General features: G+C 53.5%; 1 protein-coding gene across 1 annotated transcript; it reads right to left on the bottom strand.

The window, feature by feature from the left end:
* Nucleotides 1–22: 22 nt before the first annotated feature.
* On the bottom strand, nt 23–10820 carry E2F1 (E2F transcription factor 1). The gene is made up of 7 exons (XM_036418791.2): nt 10062–10820; nt 4761–4848; nt 4156–4375; nt 2939–3091; nt 1742–1856; nt 1434–1662; nt 23–1325 (listed from the first exon to the last, which is right to left on the bottom strand). Exons 1-7 carry the CDS (start codon nt 10803–10805, stop codon nt 1078–1080), a joined length of 1797 nt encoding a protein of 598 aa, XP_036274684.1. The 5' UTR covers nt 10806–10820; the 3' UTR covers nt 23–1077.
* Between the last annotated feature and the right edge of the window lie 4908 nt (nt 10821–15728).

The following is a 15728-nucleotide window of genomic DNA, read 5'->3' as shown; positions in this document are numbered from 1 at the left end:
CAATCCCAGAAACTGGCCCAAACACCATCAAAACATTTATTAAAACCAAAGCAGAAGGGAACAGAGCTGTTAGGAAGGCAAATCAAAGTGCACATTGGAGGATGGAGCAGAGCGAGAAGTGGAGTGGAGGGGGCACTCCAAATGCCACTGGAGGGGCCCCGTAGGCTGGGCTAGGGGAGAAGGCCCTTTACCCACCCCTCCTGCCCACCCTGTCTGTGAAGGTCCCCCACTTACCTCTCCCATCTCCCATCCGTCCTGGGGGGCAGCCGGAGCCCCGCAGTAACCCCTGGGGAGGGACCACCCCCTTGATCTACCCATGGCTGTCAGTCAGTTTCCCTCCTTCACTCCCTCTCCCAATAAATAAAACCGCTTAGGCCTCAACTCCTTCAGAGTGGGGCAAAGAACAGCTAGGGACCCCTGCCCTCACTCAGGGGTATAAGGAGTTGGGACATAAGCCCCACATCCTTCCCACCCTTTGCTGGTGCCCCAGGCTTGCCAAAGAGACCTTGATAAATAAATAACGCTCCGTTAAAGCTTCAATCAGAAAAACCTTTAAGACAACAGAAGTGCTCTTGCTGTCCTGCAAACAGACAGGCCAAGGCCTCACCGCCTGGCCTGGTCAGCATGCAGGATTCGGGGGCAGGTGGCCACCCTGGGCCTTGTGGGGCCCCTGGAGCAAGGAGACCAAAAGTGCAGTTAGAGCCCCCACCACACACACACACGGACTCATGCACACACGTGGACACACCGGGACGTGTTTTCAATGCACGCACAGATGTGTTCACCTTCATTCCCCGGTACATGCACACACACATGCCCACACACCACTCACCCCGTGTACACACGCTGGGTATTGGGTGCATGCACACATACACCACAAACAGAATCCTTCCCTTTCTGGCTTGTTCAGCCTCTTGGCAGTAGCCAGACCCCAGAGCTATACGCCTCTGGAGATAGAGGAAAGAGGTATAAATTAAACATTTCCAATCAGGCTGGGAGCATGGGCGGGAGCAGGGGGCTCCAGGACTGCAGAGACGGGGTGGGCATCTCAGGAGGCCCCGGTCCCCAGAAGCCCTGTCAGAAATCCAGGGGGGTGAGGTCCCCAAAGTCACAGTCGAAGAGGTCTCTGATGCCCTCGCCCTCCTCCAGGCCAAAGTGGTAGTCGAGGGCCCCGTGCGGAGGAGACAGGCTGATGAACTCCTCGGGGAGGAGGCTGGAGAAGTCCTCCCGCACGTGCTCCAGGAGCGAGTCAGCTGCCACCAGTGGGGACAGGTGGTCTTCGTCCAAGGCGGCCCGCAGGCCCCCCGTCCGGGAAAGCAGAGGCTCTGGGGAGATGGGGGAGCATCACAGGCCGGAGATGCCCCAGCAGGGAGGGCAGAGGGGCTGTTAGGCCTGCCCACCACCACCCCTTCACCCACCCACCCTTCACCCACCTTGTTCCAGGCTGAGCAGGGGCTGGCTGGGATCCACGTCAGGGGTGGAGGGGAGAGATGATGATGATGGTGGTGGCACTGTAGTGGTAGAATCAGCTTCCCTGTCGTCCTCCCCAGAAGCTGCCCCTTGGGACGGGGTCTTCCGAGGGCTGATCCCACCGGCACTCTCCTCAGGGCACAGGAAAACATCGATGGGGCCTTGTTTGCTCTTAAGGGAGATCTGGAAGGTCTGTGTGGAGGTGGCAGACAGGGTAAACTGAGGCTCAGCTGACAACTCTCCTGGTCAGACCCGAGATCCCACGCCTCACCTCTGAGGAGTCCACGGCTTGAAGCTGGGTCTCAGGAGGAGCCTTGATCACCATGACCATCTCCTCAGCGGGGTCTGCAATGCTACGAAGATCTTGGCAAGTCACATAGGCCAGGGTTGGGGGAGTCAAGAACCACATAACCTGCCAAAACCGGTTTGGCTCAACGGATAGAGCGTCGGCTTGGGGACTGAAAGGTCCCAGGTTCGATTCCGGTCAAGGGCATGTACCTTGGTTGCGGGCACATCCCCAGTAGGGGGTATGCAAGAGGCAGCTGATCGATGACTCTCTCATTGATGTTCCTAACTCTCTATCCTTCTCTCTTCCTCTCTGTACAAAATCAATAAAATATATTTAAAAATTAAAAAAAAAAAAAGAACCACATAACCTTTGACCTCTGCAGGCCACCACTCAGGCATCTAAGGTAGCACCCACACTTGCTTAGTCACTCCTGTCCTCTCCATCCGTCACCTGACACCCAGTTTGTGTTCAAGCCTTTCTTGTGGCCCTGAGCCTCAGTTTCCACATCTGTCGTCAAGAATTTATTCTGACTCATGAGCATGTTGTCAATTAGTGGTTGTCTCCAAAATTTATAAATATAATTTGGGTATTCACTTAAGGAAAAAAAAAAAAAAAAAAAAAAAGCTTATTTCAAAATAAAGTTTCTATTTTTATGAATGATAAAAATTGGTATCTCTGCCGAAACCGGTTTGGCTCAGTGGATAGAGCGTCGGCCAGCGGACTGAAGGGTCCCAGGTTCGATTCCGGTCAAGGGCACGTAAGTTGGTTGCAGGCACGTCCCCGGTGGGGGACATGCAAGAGGCAGCTGATCGATGTTTCTCTCTCATCGATGTTTCTGACTCTCTGTCCCTCTCCCTTCATTTCTGTAAAAAATCAATAAAATATATATTTTTTAAAATTGGTATCTCTAATCCTGAAGCTACAACCATGAATTGAATCACTGTACTAAGTGCCTGTTGTTGTTTTAATTTAGCAGTTCTGGAACTGGGCTTGTTCCTCCTTTTGGAGATGAAGCTGAGACTCAGAGAGATTAACTTGTTCAGGGAGTCAATGCTGAGCCAGGACTTGCATGTACAGCCAAAGCTCGCTCTCTCCTGAATCCGGGGCCTGGGATAGCCTCTCCCGTTCACTGGGGTGGGGGCCCAGCCCGCCAGGCCCGCCCTCCACAGTCAAGGATATCGTTGGCTGTCGGCATCCTCAGACAGCAGCCGAAGCTGAGTGGTGCAGACTTGGATCAGGTGGTCTAGCTGCCGCTCATTCTCCTGCAGTTGCTGCAGGTCCTTGGTCAGTCCTTCAAGCCGCCCACCAATCCCTACCGTGGCATGATTGCCTCTGTGGAGAGAGAGGCACAGGGAGGGTTAAAGGCTCCTCGCCCTCTGCCCAGGAGCCCTGACCCCTGCACCCAGCCTGCTGCTGCCTCTGTGCTTTGCGACCCCCGGGAGCCAGGATGGGAGACTGAGTGAAAAAGCTGAGGGGATCGAGAAATACAAATTGGTAGTTGTAACACAGTCATGGGCTGTAAAGTGCAGCAATAGTCAGTAATATTATAATAACTATGTATGGTGCCAGGCAGGTACTGGAAATATCGAGGGAAACACTAAAAAGTATGATTGTTTAACCAGTGCTATGTGCCTGAAACCAATACAAAATAATACTGAATACCAACTGTAATTGGAGAGAAACAAACTGAAAAGGCAGATTTGTCAAGGAGACGGAAGGTAGGATGACCGAGGAAAGATGGGAGAAGGAAAAAATAAAATAATAATTAACAAGAATAAAACATGCCAAAACTGGTTTGGCTCAGTGGTAGAGCGTTGGTCTGCGGACTGAAAGGTCCCGGGTTCGATTCCGGTCAAGGGCATGGATCTTGGTTGCGGGCACATCCCCAGTAGGGGGTGTGCAAGAGGCAGCTGGTCGATGTTTCTCTCTCATCGACGTTTCTAGCTCTCTATCTCTTTCCCTTCCTCTCTGTAAAAAAAAATCAATAAATTAAAAAAAAAAAAAGAGAGAGAGAATAAAACAGCTAAAATAAATGAATGAATGAAACAGCTATGTTAGACAATCTCATTTCTGGCAACAGAAACCAGAATAGTGGTCACTGGTGGTATGAGGGGTGGGCAATGACCAGGGAGGGTACAAGGAAACTTTCTGGGTACTGGAAATGCTTTCTCCTGATCTGTTACCCAGCTGAAGTCTGCCAAGCTGCACTAAGCTGGATATGCAAGATTTGTGTACTTTCCTGCATCTGCCACCCGAGGAAAGACACCTTTCCTCTCTCAGCCTGTCTCCCCAGTTATAAGATGGAGATGCAGCTGCCACAGTGGGTCTTGATGTCGGCTCCTCTAAGCTGATCTGACCTGGACCTCTGCCTGCCCTCCTGTTTGCCGGGTACCTACAGCCACTGGATGTGGTTCTTGGACTTCTTGGCGATGAGCTGAATGCCCTCCAGGACATTGGTGATGTCGTAGATGCGCCGTTTCTGCACCTTCAGCACCTCCGCTGCCCAGTTCAGGTCGACGACGCCATCGGCTGAGCGGCTCAGCAGCTCCAGGAAGCGCTTGGTGGTCAGATTCAGGGATGTCTCATAGCGCGACTTCTCCCCTGGGGATTTCACACCTGGGGCAGGGGACAGGCAAGACAGGGCCCTCAGCACCACCCACACATCCAGCTGGGCCAGCCTCCCCGGCAATGTAGGGCAGGAGGATGGGGGTGGGGGACTGACAGATGGCGCCTTCCCTTGGTGAGGCCAAGCAGGGAGGCCCCGTGGCTGCTGCCTGCCAACCACAGCATTCCTCTTCAGGCTGGGGAACTCCCCACCCCCAGGGCCTGGGGAAACCGTGCCAGACAAACACTCCAGCTGCCCTCTGGGGCCCCCAGAGGCCTGGCTCAGGCCCAGGCCTGAGAGACCAGAACTTGGTTTGCAAACACGTTTGTCTATCCACACACAGCCCCAGCCCGGGCCCAGTCAGGGAGCCTGCGCCAGCCTGAGCTCTGAGGGTACCTTTTCCTGGGTGGCGGCCTCTGCCCCGGGCTACGCTGCTCTCAGCCAGGTATTGATGGTCAGTTTCCAGGTCCAGCCTCCGCTTTACCTACGACAAAAACAGTGGGAGAAAACTCAGTACCCGGGACAGTGAGGCCATGAGAGACCCCATCTCAATTTCGCTACTGGGAAGCCTTGGTGTGTTAAGGGAGATCCTAGGGCACCCAATCCTACCACACAGGATGGACCACTCACTGGAAGGCAGAAGATCCAAGTTCAAGTCCCAGCTCTCCCACTACCTACCTGGGGCCTGTGGTGGTTTTAAAATACGTTCTACACATTTTTTGATATCTCTCCTCTCAAAAGACGGAACCTAACCCCCCCTCCCCCTTAAATAGAAGCCAGATCTTTCCAATGAACTGCGTGTGGCAGCAGTGACACACGGCCACCTCGGAGCTGGACGAGAGACCCAGGAGAGCTTCCCCCTCGCTCCTTGGGCTCACTCACTCTGGAGGGAGCCGGCTGCCATGGCATGCAGATCCTCACGTAGCTCAGAGGACAGTCCCAAGCGGCAAGGAACTGAGGCCTCTTCCCAACAGCAACAGGACTGAGCTTAGAAACAGTCTCCAACCCTACCCCTGCCTTCAGACAACTGTGGCCCAGGCCAACGTGTTAGCTGCAAGCTCAGCTCCGTCTCCTCTGAATCCCTGACCCACAGAAACTGTGTGAGGTTTATTTTAAGCCAGTCGAAAACGGAACCCCTCAGGCAGGAATAAGGAACCCCTCGGGCAAGTCACCACCTCTCGGGTTTTATCTCCGAACAGTAGCTGGTGCCCACGTGCTTTGCATATAATAAGTAGTTCATTCCATCTTATGGACGAGCAGCACAATAATGGCCCCGTTTTACCAATAAAGCAACCAAACCCAGAGAGGCCTAAGGTTAAGTCAGGAAGTGGCAGAGCCAGGATTCCCTGATTTAGCGACACACGCGTGCAAGGATGGAGATTGCCCAGGAAGCCTCAGAGGCATCTCAAACACATCCAAAACCAGATGTGCCTCCCCTCACCCTCCTGCCAACCACAGCACTTCCTGGCAAGGCGGGGCTGGAGGATGGGGGAGGGGTTCCCCAAGCTGGAACCTCATTCAGCCCTGCCATTGACCGCACCGCCTCTGCCAAGAAACCCCATCACCAGGGGACTACCGCCTCCCATCTGGACCTTTCAGCCATCTCCCCACTGGTCTCCCGCCTCCATCTGCCCCCTCCGCCTTAGGATCCTCATCGGTTCTGGCTTCTTCACATGCACCTCTGCTGAGACATGTTTCTTCGCAAACCTGTGCTTCCAAACCTTAGTCCATACTGGTAATTCCCTCCTTCCTGCCCTTCACACCTGCTCCTGAGGGCAGGTGCTTTACCCCTTACAGAAGCCCGCAGGATCCTGCACCTCCCCTCCCTCTAAACTGCCTGGAACCCAACCTTTTCCCACAGGGTCTCTCGCTACAAACTTCTACAGATGTGTCTGACTCGCCAAGAAGCCAGGGAGTCCTTCAGAGGCAGGCCCTGGGTCTAAATAATCTCTATACACGGGGTCTGAGGGACCCTGGCATCAACAGGCGTCTACTGAATGAGCCTCCCACATGCTGACGGGCCCGGACACGCCCTCTCAGTCAGGGATTCCCTCCGGCGTCCCCGGGAAGAGGGAAGAGGCGCTGACCCGTGCGGGTGCTTCCTGTGCACACCCCTGAGGAGCGCTCCCCCTGCATTCACGCATCAACCCTCCAACCAGACCATGCAGCAGCCGTCCAGTACCTCAGAGAGATCACACAGACAGTGAGAGGTGGAGCAGGATTTCAACCTTAATGAGCTGGCAGAGCCCACGTTAATATTCACCACAGGACACCGAGACCGGTTTGGCTCAGTGGATAGAGCCTCGGCCTGCGGACTGAAAGGTCCCAGGTTCGATTCCGGTCAAGGGCATGTACCTTGGTTGTGGGCACATCCCCAGTAGGGGGTGTGCAGGAGGCAGCTGGTCGATGTTTCTCTCTCATCGATGTTTCTAGCTCTCTATCCCTCTTCCTTCCTCTAAAAAATCAATAAGAAATATATATATTAAAAAAAATTTCACAGGTCCTGCCTTCCTAGAACCCAGTCCAGAAACCAGAGCCAGGCCCCCCAAAGCCAACCAGAATGCTCCCCCTTACTAGTCTCTCCCCTACTGCCTGAACCCTTAGCAGGAGGACATGCTTCCCCTGCCTTCTCCCTGAAGGCAGGTCAATACCACACCCTAAAACAAGGGCTCACCAGATGGACACCCATTGCTGCCAACATTCTCGAGATCCTGGCATGGGGTCCCGGAAGGCACAGAACACTGGTGACAAAACCTAATGATTCAAAAACCCACCCATGGGAGGGGTTACAGAACCTGTGGTTCGTCCAGACCCTGGACTATCACACAGCCATCAAAAACCGAGGCGGGTCAACACAGAATCCTCGCAGAGACACTGACGAGAAAAACATTAGGGCAAAGAAGGTATATAATCATTTTCTGAATTAAAAAAAAAGCTCATGAAACCATTGTTCTCTGGTTCAGTTTCTATTATTACAGAATGCATGTTAGGGGTAACCCATGCATTGGAGAGGACCATGGGGGGATGTTATCTGCAGTGTGGGTGGTGCACTGTTTGAACATGGAAATAAAGGGGAAACTACAGTTTTCAAAATTTTAGAAAAAAACTGTCATAACAACCTAAAAATAAAAATAGGCTTAGGAACAGGAAAAAATGGAGTTGTGATGCTGCCTTGTTCAACTTTTTAGTCTCTTAACTCTTTTTTCTATGGCAAATGTGTATTATATTTAGTTTTTTAAAAACCTTCTTATTGATATTTTAGAGGGAGATACGTCGATGAGAGCAAAACATTAATCAGCTGCCTCCTGCATTACCCACCGCCCCCCCTCTACTGGGGATCCAGCCCATAACCCGAACATGTGCCCTAACTGGGAATTCAACTGGCAACCTTTGGGTGCACAGGATGACTCCCCACCAACTGAACCACACCCGCCAGACTAGTTTGTTCTTTGAAAGCCATGACAACACAGTAGCGGTAGATAGGAAGGGCCAGGAGAGACAGCTGAGCTCAGAGCCTTGTATGCAGGAAGTGCTCTGCGAATGCTCACTGGTGCAGACACTGAGCCTGCAGTTTGTTTCAAGAGCTTCCCCCCTCCCCCCCCCCAAAAAAAGCACCAATGCAGTGGGCCAGTGGAGGCCACAACTCATGAATTGGGGGGGTTACTGGAGGGCAAAAGCTTCAGCTCCAGGCTGGCGCCAGCCCCACTCCTTCCCACCAACCCTCCGTGCTATGAGGGCAGAGGCCCCATACTTGCCTCCTGGGTGCTCACTAATAACTGCTGAATGAGTGGAATGCTCAGGCTCCCCGAGGCTGCCTCCACACCACTGGAGGTGAAGCAGAGGGCATGTCCCCGCAGTCACTGAGCCTGGAATTCAGCTCCCTGAGGGCAGGCCCACAGCCCCGGGCCTGCCGAATACTTGTCAAGTCAGCTAAATGGAAGCTATTTTCCAGGCCCCAAGATGGAACCAGCAGAAACAGGCCACTGGTAACCCCACCTCCACCCCCAAACCATCCCTCATGAGGAAGAAGGGCCCCTGGGCTTCCTTCAACTACCACCCTGTTTCCTCGAAAATAAGAGTGTCTTGTTAATTTTTTCTCCCAAAGTTGCGCTAGGTCTTATTTTCAGGGGATGTCTCGTCTTTCCATGCGCTAGGTCTTATTTTCGGAGGATGTCTTATTTTCGGGGAAACACGGTAGTAACACCTCTAGGAGGCAAGGTATCCCAATGGTTAGGTTAACCGATCAGGAAATTTGGACTGGTCCCACCAACGACCAGCTGAATAGCTAGGGAAGATTATAAGTCTCTCAGCCTCAGCTTCCCCATCTGTAAAAGGGGACCATGGCTGAGAGGGTTAAATGAGTTAACTGGGTAGAATGCTTTGGCACAGAGCCTGACAAACAAAACAGTCTCGGAACAATGGTGCTCCTATTATTATTATTAGCATCTTGGTGATTCCGGAAGGAAGGCAGCACTGGGCACGGGGCCAAAGGGGTTAGAGGATGCCTCAGGGACCAGCTGCCACCTAGGCCTCCACCCACCGGCCGTTGAGCAGCTTCCACCTCCTTGTCCAGGGCCCTGCCTCTCCCTCCCACTGCTGCAAGCCCCCTGCTGAGACCCTATCCAGCCTGGCCTGTTGCCCCTGCCTGCCAGCCTGCGCCCCACCTCCACCCACAAGCTTCGCCAGTCAAACTGGTCTCCACGCCCTGTCCTGCAGCCCACAGGTCCAAGCTCCAGGCCTCCACTCCCTTCTTCCCATGTAATTCAGCCAGCTCTCCCTGGCCCCCCAATCTGAACTGATCTTGAACCTCTTGTTGCTCACAGGGAGCACTTTATCAAGACATCTCCCTGGGATGTTTACTCTCCCAGCGCTGGGGGCCTCCTCTCCTGCTCCCAGAGGCCCAGCCCACCCAGTACTTTCAAGGGGTCTGCCTGCCTGATTAATGAGGTTCCATGGCAACCAGAGCCCGGGAGGGCAGAGGGTGGCAGATGGAAAGACAGGCAGAGGGAGGGGAATCAGCAGCTGGCCCAGCCACCCCGCCCTGCAGAGAAGGCCTCCCAGCCAGGCCTGTCCCCAGAGTCCCAGGCCTGCAGCTGGCAGTGGAGCATCAGGGCAGGAAGGAGGGCTTTCTCAAAGGCTCTCCAACAGTCTGGCCCCAGGATGCACCCCCTTCACCTCCTCAAGTAGCCATGCCCACTACCAAGACACAAGTTCTGATCTGAAGCCAGCAGGCCTGAGTTCAAATCCTAGTCTCACCCCTTGCAGCCGTGTGACCCGGGGCAAGTCACTTTCCCTCTCTGGGCCTCTGTCTAGATGGGCACAGTGACAACACCGAGCTCACAGCCTGGGTTTTGAGCTTTAGCAGGCTTGAAGTCGGCCAGAGGCCTGGCATGCAGGCAGCGCCAGCTGCATACATGTGAGCCATTATTATTACTGAGCCTGACCGGCTCTGAGGAGGAAGCTGAGGCCCACAGAACGAACGACAGAGCAAATAGGAACTGGCCCGAGGGCACCTCGAACCCTGGGGCGGAGCCCGGAGGCCCAACCCAGGCTCGGCACCGCCCAGTCCCGGCGCCTCAGCCCACCCCACCCCCGACCCTCCAGCCTCCGGGCCCAAAACCGCGCCCCGCCAGGATCTGCGCTGGGGGCTGGGGGGGTCCAGGCAGCACACTCGGCCCAGTGTCCTTGTGTCCGTACCGGCGGGCGGCCGAGTGCCGGGCGCGGCGCGCTGGGTGTGGGCCGGGGAGCCTGCGGCGTGGCGAAGAGCAGCAGGTCTGGGTCGCGGGGGCCCGCGGCGCGCACGGCGGGGCCGGCGGGGGCCTGCGGGGCGCTGGTGTCCTGCGCGGTGGAGATGATGACGATCTGCGAGGAGTCGAGCAGCCGCAGCGCGCCGGCCCCGAGCAGGGCCTCCAGCGCCGGCGCGCATGGGCCGCCCGCGGGCGCCACGGCCATGGCGCTCACGGCCCGCGCGGCCCGGGTGGCAAGCGGCGGCGGCGGCGCGGACCCATGGCGGCAGGCCGCGGCGAGAGCTCGGTCCCGCTCCGGATCCCGCTCCGCCCCCGGCCGCCGCTGCCTGCAAAGTCCCGGCCACTTTTGCGCGCCAAATCCTTTTTGCCGCGAAAGAGCCACGAGCCGCCGAGCGCTGCCGCTATTGGCTGCCCGGGCAGTGACGGAGGCGACGGCGACGGCACCTATTGGCTGCGGCGCGCCGGGCCGGCGGCGGAGGGTGGGACGGGGCAGCGGTGCGGGGAGGGACGGCCAATCGCAGGGCGGGGCGCGCGCAGGCTTTGTCGGGGCGGCGCCAGGCGCGTTCGCAGCCCCCGCCCCCTGCTGGGGCGTCCCCTGCGCGAGGCGTGGTGGTCCGGCTTGCGCTTCGACACTCACCACGCAGCCCGTCCCGCGGAGACCTTTTGGACGGGACGCCCTGTGTGTAAGTCTCATCGTCAGCAGTTCCTAGTTGATCCCCAGACGCCGCCCCACACACACCTGTAGCCCCAACGCGCTCTGCCACATCTCTAGAAATTTCCCCTCCTCTTCGCCGGGTTCTCAGGCCCACTTCCTATGCCTCAGTCACATCTCCCATCCTGAACTTGCCCCACGTAGGCCATTGACTTTAAAATCCTACCACCGGCCCGAGCTCGTCTGGCTCAGTAGATAGCATCCACCAGTGGACTGAAGGGTCCTGGGTTCGATTTCGGCCAAGGGCACATACCCAGGTTCCGGGCTCCATCCCCAGTAGGGGGCGTGCAGGAGGCAGCCGATCAATGATTCTCTCTCCCCATTGATGTTTCTCTCCCTCTCTGAAAGCAGTAAACATTTATTTAAAAAAAAAAAAATTTTTTTTTTTAATCCTGCATTCGCCCTATCCCTCTCAAAGTAGAAGGGGGTTTGCCAGGAAAGGGGGAGGGTGACCATCCCAATAACAGTTGGGATTTTCCTGCATGCCCCCTTTTATCTTCTACTGGTGGTGGGGGGGGGGGGGGGCTCGCCACGGGCAGTTGCCTGGCCACCCAGCCCCCTGGTTGAACTCTTGGTGGCAGGGACAATTTGCACATTAGACTTGTATTATATAGGACTAAAGGCCCAGTGCACAAATTCATAAACGGGTGGGGTCTGCCTGGCCTCACTTGGTGGATCAGGACCAGGCCTGTCAAGAGGCGGGAGATGGCAGGAGGTTGGCCAGCCAGCCCCACCCAGATTGGTGAGTGGCGGCCGTTCAAGGGGCAGAGCTGGCTGGGGGATGGGGCAATGGACTGATGGGGTGGTGGGGGCCCTTCGGGAACAGGGCTGGGGGGGGGGGCGGGTTGGGAAGGGGCTGCAAGAGTTTGGCCTGCCAGACCCGCTTCCTATTGATGGGCAGGGGGGGGGGGCAATCAGGGGCGCGGCTGGCAGGGGGAGGGGCTATGGGCCCATGGGGTGATGGGGACCCAGCGGAGGCAGGGCTGGCGGGGGCGGGGGGGGGGGGGGGCTGCAGAAGATAGGCTGGCCGGCAGCTCCCCTCCTCCCCCCATCATTCACAGACCGCAATGGGCGTCATAGCAACTGGTCCTTACAGGCAGTCAGGTCGCTGACTTTTTATATATAAAATAGAAAATGCACACCTGATTGAACTCATTCATAGTCAACAAATGTTTTGAGAGCCTGCTCTGTGTCCCATTCTTAGTTCAGACCTTAACAAGCTCAGTCTAGTGAAAAAGGGAGGAGAGCGATCAAGAGGTAACAAATGTTTACAATCTGATGAGCAATTTACACCATTAAATGAACTCCATGTTAGATCTCATAAAGCGAGGAGGTGAGGGTGCTGAGCATGAAAATGCACTGAATCCGGAGGCCCTGGGATCTCTCCATCAGCCATTCACATGGCTCAGGTCAGCTGATTTGACCAATACTGTCCTTTCCTCTTTGCCAGGTCTGTGCCAGCACTGAGGGCAGAGATATGAAGGATTTGACCATTTCTATGAACTTGCCTGCCATCTGGAGGGGATGCTGCCCCCCAACACACACAAAAATAAAATAGTTAAGACACAAATAAGAATCAAATCCCTAGGTCCAGTAGAAACGTCACTTCCTCCAGAGAGCCCTCCAGAATTACTCACTTCTTCCACTGCCTGATGCTGCCTCTCTTCTAGCATTGACCACCCACTGTTTCGCCATCTGCCTCCTTCCAAATTCCTCCCAACGCTGGTCTGAGCATAGCTCAGAGCAGGCACTGAGAGGGATTATGAGAAGAAACAGGCTGATGCTGGAGCTATCTGGAATGGGACAGTAGGCTCTAGCCCCTGGCTTCAGAGTCACCTGAGGACTTGTTCACTCTGGGCCCTCCCAGCCCTGCCGATTTAGAATCTCTAAGTGCCCAGGAATCTACAGTTGTACAAGCAACCCCCCACCTCCATTGCAGGTGGTTTTTATGCACGGTTACATTTGAGGACAAATTGATATATCTGTATAACCAAAATGTGTGCTGCAGTCTCAAATCATAGCCTCTTGAAGACACCTCAGCTTCAGTTCCTTGTCTGTGAGATGGGCACATTGCCTGGGCTCTTCCAGGGTTGCCATGAGGATGAAAAGCATAAGGGATCTAACAGTGTTTTCTAAACTAAGAAGTGGGTTAAAAAAACAGCAGGAGTTTCCTAAGCCCTTTATGAAATTATTCATTGCAAATCATAGACATCATAGACTGTGTCAACGCTAGAAAAGACCAGAGAGACTATCTGGCCTCTTACTGTACAGATGAGGAAAGTGAGGCCCTTTAGGGCTAGGGACCTGTGAAGGCTGCCTGTGATAGAATCTGGCCCACACAGATTCCCAGCTGTGGGGTTAGCTTGTCCCCCTCCGCCTCCACTGATGGAGAAGCTGCCATTAGAATGGTAAGACTCATTCGAAAAACAACAAGCTAGAATCTGACAGGAGGTGAGAAAATCCAGCAACAATCCCATTCCAAATGGAGTTTCCTTTCTTCACATTTTCCCAAAGGGCCTCAACGACAGTAATGTTCACTTTATAAAGCCCTCTCAATCCCTATAGTCATTCAATGAACACTTATTGAGCACCTGTCACATGCAAGCACTGCCCTGATTGCTGGAGAGGGAAGATACAGTTATTTTTGGCCCGTTTTATGATGAGGAAACGGAAGCCCAAAGGACATGAGCTTACGTAGCAGGTGAAAAGTATGTTATTCCGGCTTGGTAGGCCAAAGCCAGGGGTTTTCCAAAGCCCTGCCTTCTCCCAAGTATTTAAGTGCACACCCTCCCACGGAGAAGCAGGCGCCCTCCTTCCCACAGTCCCTCCTCTCCTGCTCAGCAGAAAAGGAGTGACTTCCCAGTGTGAAAGCAAGGGAGAGATAAGGGCCTCCTGTATCTACTAATGCCCACTTGAAAGCAGCAAAGGCCTGATAGGTGGCACTCCTTGGCCCTAAGCCTGGCTGATCCTGATAAGGCTGTTCTCAGTGTCAACAGTTCTCCTCAGGCTGGCAGGCTTCCAAAAATTCCACAATTACTGGGCAGCCACTTCCATTGATGATCTCCCTTCAACCTGATAATCCCTAAGTGAAGTTTGTTTTTTTTTTGTTTGTTTTTTGTTTTTTATCCACAGGGTGCAGGAAGAAGGAGGCTCAGAGAGGGGCACTCAAAGGTCAAAGAAACACAGCAGAACTGAGATGGGAGCTTTGCTGTTACCTAGGTAGGCCCTGCCCTTCATACCTTGCCACCCTCTGTAAATACCTTAAGAGCCGGGCTCAGGGCTGTCAAGATTATAATGTGTGGTCTCCAAAAGGTATTATGGTAGATCATGGCTTAATTAATAGATACTTACCCCTATCACCACTTCTACCAACTCCTACTCTATAGGAGTCCAAAGAGGGGGAAGCTCCTGAGCCCAAGATCCTTAGCCTAAAAACATCTTTCCCTTGATTCTCTCCAAGAGGCAGGATTGTGTAGAAATGACAGCATGAGTTTCTAAAACAAGGTATGTAAACAGGAACGTTGGTCTGTGTGACCTGACAAGTCAATTCATTTCTGTTGAACCACACTCCTTTATTCTGCATATACTTAGTGAACACCTACTGTGTGTCAGACATTGTGCTCGGTGATGGGAGACAGCTGGAAGCAAAACAGATCCACCTCTGATAGCTGGAGCTCATAGTCCAGTGAAAGTCAGAATTGTTTTTACGGACCTACACAATATGTTTGTTAAAAAGTTTGATAAATGATACAAATAAGCCAAAGGTATTTATTCCACATATGCCACCTCTCCTAAACATACAATGACTTAATTTTTGTTGATTGATTTTTAAAGAGGGAGGTAAAGGAGGGGGAGGGAGAAACATCAATTCGCTGATTCATTTCTTCATTCACTCATTAGTTGCTTCTTGCATGTGCCCTGATGGGAATAGAACCTGCAACCTTGGCATATGGGATCAATGCTCTAACCCAGTGGTCGGCAAACTCATTAGTCAACAGAGCCAAATATCAACAGTACAACAATTGAAATTTCTTTTGAGAGCCGAAAACCGACTTCTGTGCATGGGCCATTAAGTTTCAATCGCACTGTACCTGCGTGTCCGCACGTGGTATTTTGTGGAAGAGCCACAGTCAAGGGGCCAAAGAGGTGCGTGTGGCTCAAGAGCCACAGTTTGCCGACCACTGCTCTAACCAACTGAGCTGTAGTAACTTAACTTTATTAAGGACACAGAGACATCCACTGTTAAGTTCTGACAGAGGGAGGTAGGAAGTTCTGCAACCTTACATTCGTCTTGAATTATCCCTTGTTGCTACATTGAGTTCTCGGACTGACAGTTTACTATCCCTGGACACGTTCTGTCATGGTGTCAGCTCTGGCTGTTTCTGAACACAGACCCTTTACCTATCCAAGAGGCCGTCTATCATAGGTTCAAACCTTGTAGTCATACAGACTACAACTGTGTAGCGTGGCTAGATGACCTTGAGTAAGTGATTTACCTTCTTGAAGAGCTTTGCTTGCTCCATCAGTAGAACAAGGGGCAAGGCCCCTTTATAGAATGAGAAATGAGAAAACAGCAAGCAGAGTTTGCAAACAGACCAACAGGTGTGATTTCATTTGCCAGAGTACTTTTTCTGAGTTGTGAATTCGTTTAAAAATTTTTTTAAATTGGGAAATGCCATATAAAAATTCAAATATAAGTCTTTCCTTTTAAACACTAATACTTGGCAATACTACCGAGGCCATCACGGTCTGAGCAGCTGCTGTCCCCATTTAGCCAGAGCCTTGACCGTAGGCCACCAGAGTGCCTGCTCTGCTTGGCTCCCTCAGTGACCTTATTTGCCATTCCAGGTGTCTGAATTTGCAAACCCTGATGCCTGTGCCCGGCACAGAGTAAACACCCAGTAA

The sequence above is a fragment of the Pipistrellus kuhlii genome, unplaced genomic scaffold, assembly GCF_014108245.1.
Source record: "Pipistrellus kuhlii isolate mPipKuh1 unplaced genomic scaffold, mPipKuh1.p scaffold_m20_p_6, whole genome shotgun sequence".
Taxonomy (NCBI): domain Eukaryota; kingdom Metazoa; phylum Chordata; class Mammalia; order Chiroptera; family Vespertilionidae; genus Pipistrellus; species Pipistrellus kuhlii.
The sequence above is the reverse complement of the archived record's forward strand: the minus strand, read 5'-3'. Positions and strand labels throughout refer to the sequence as shown.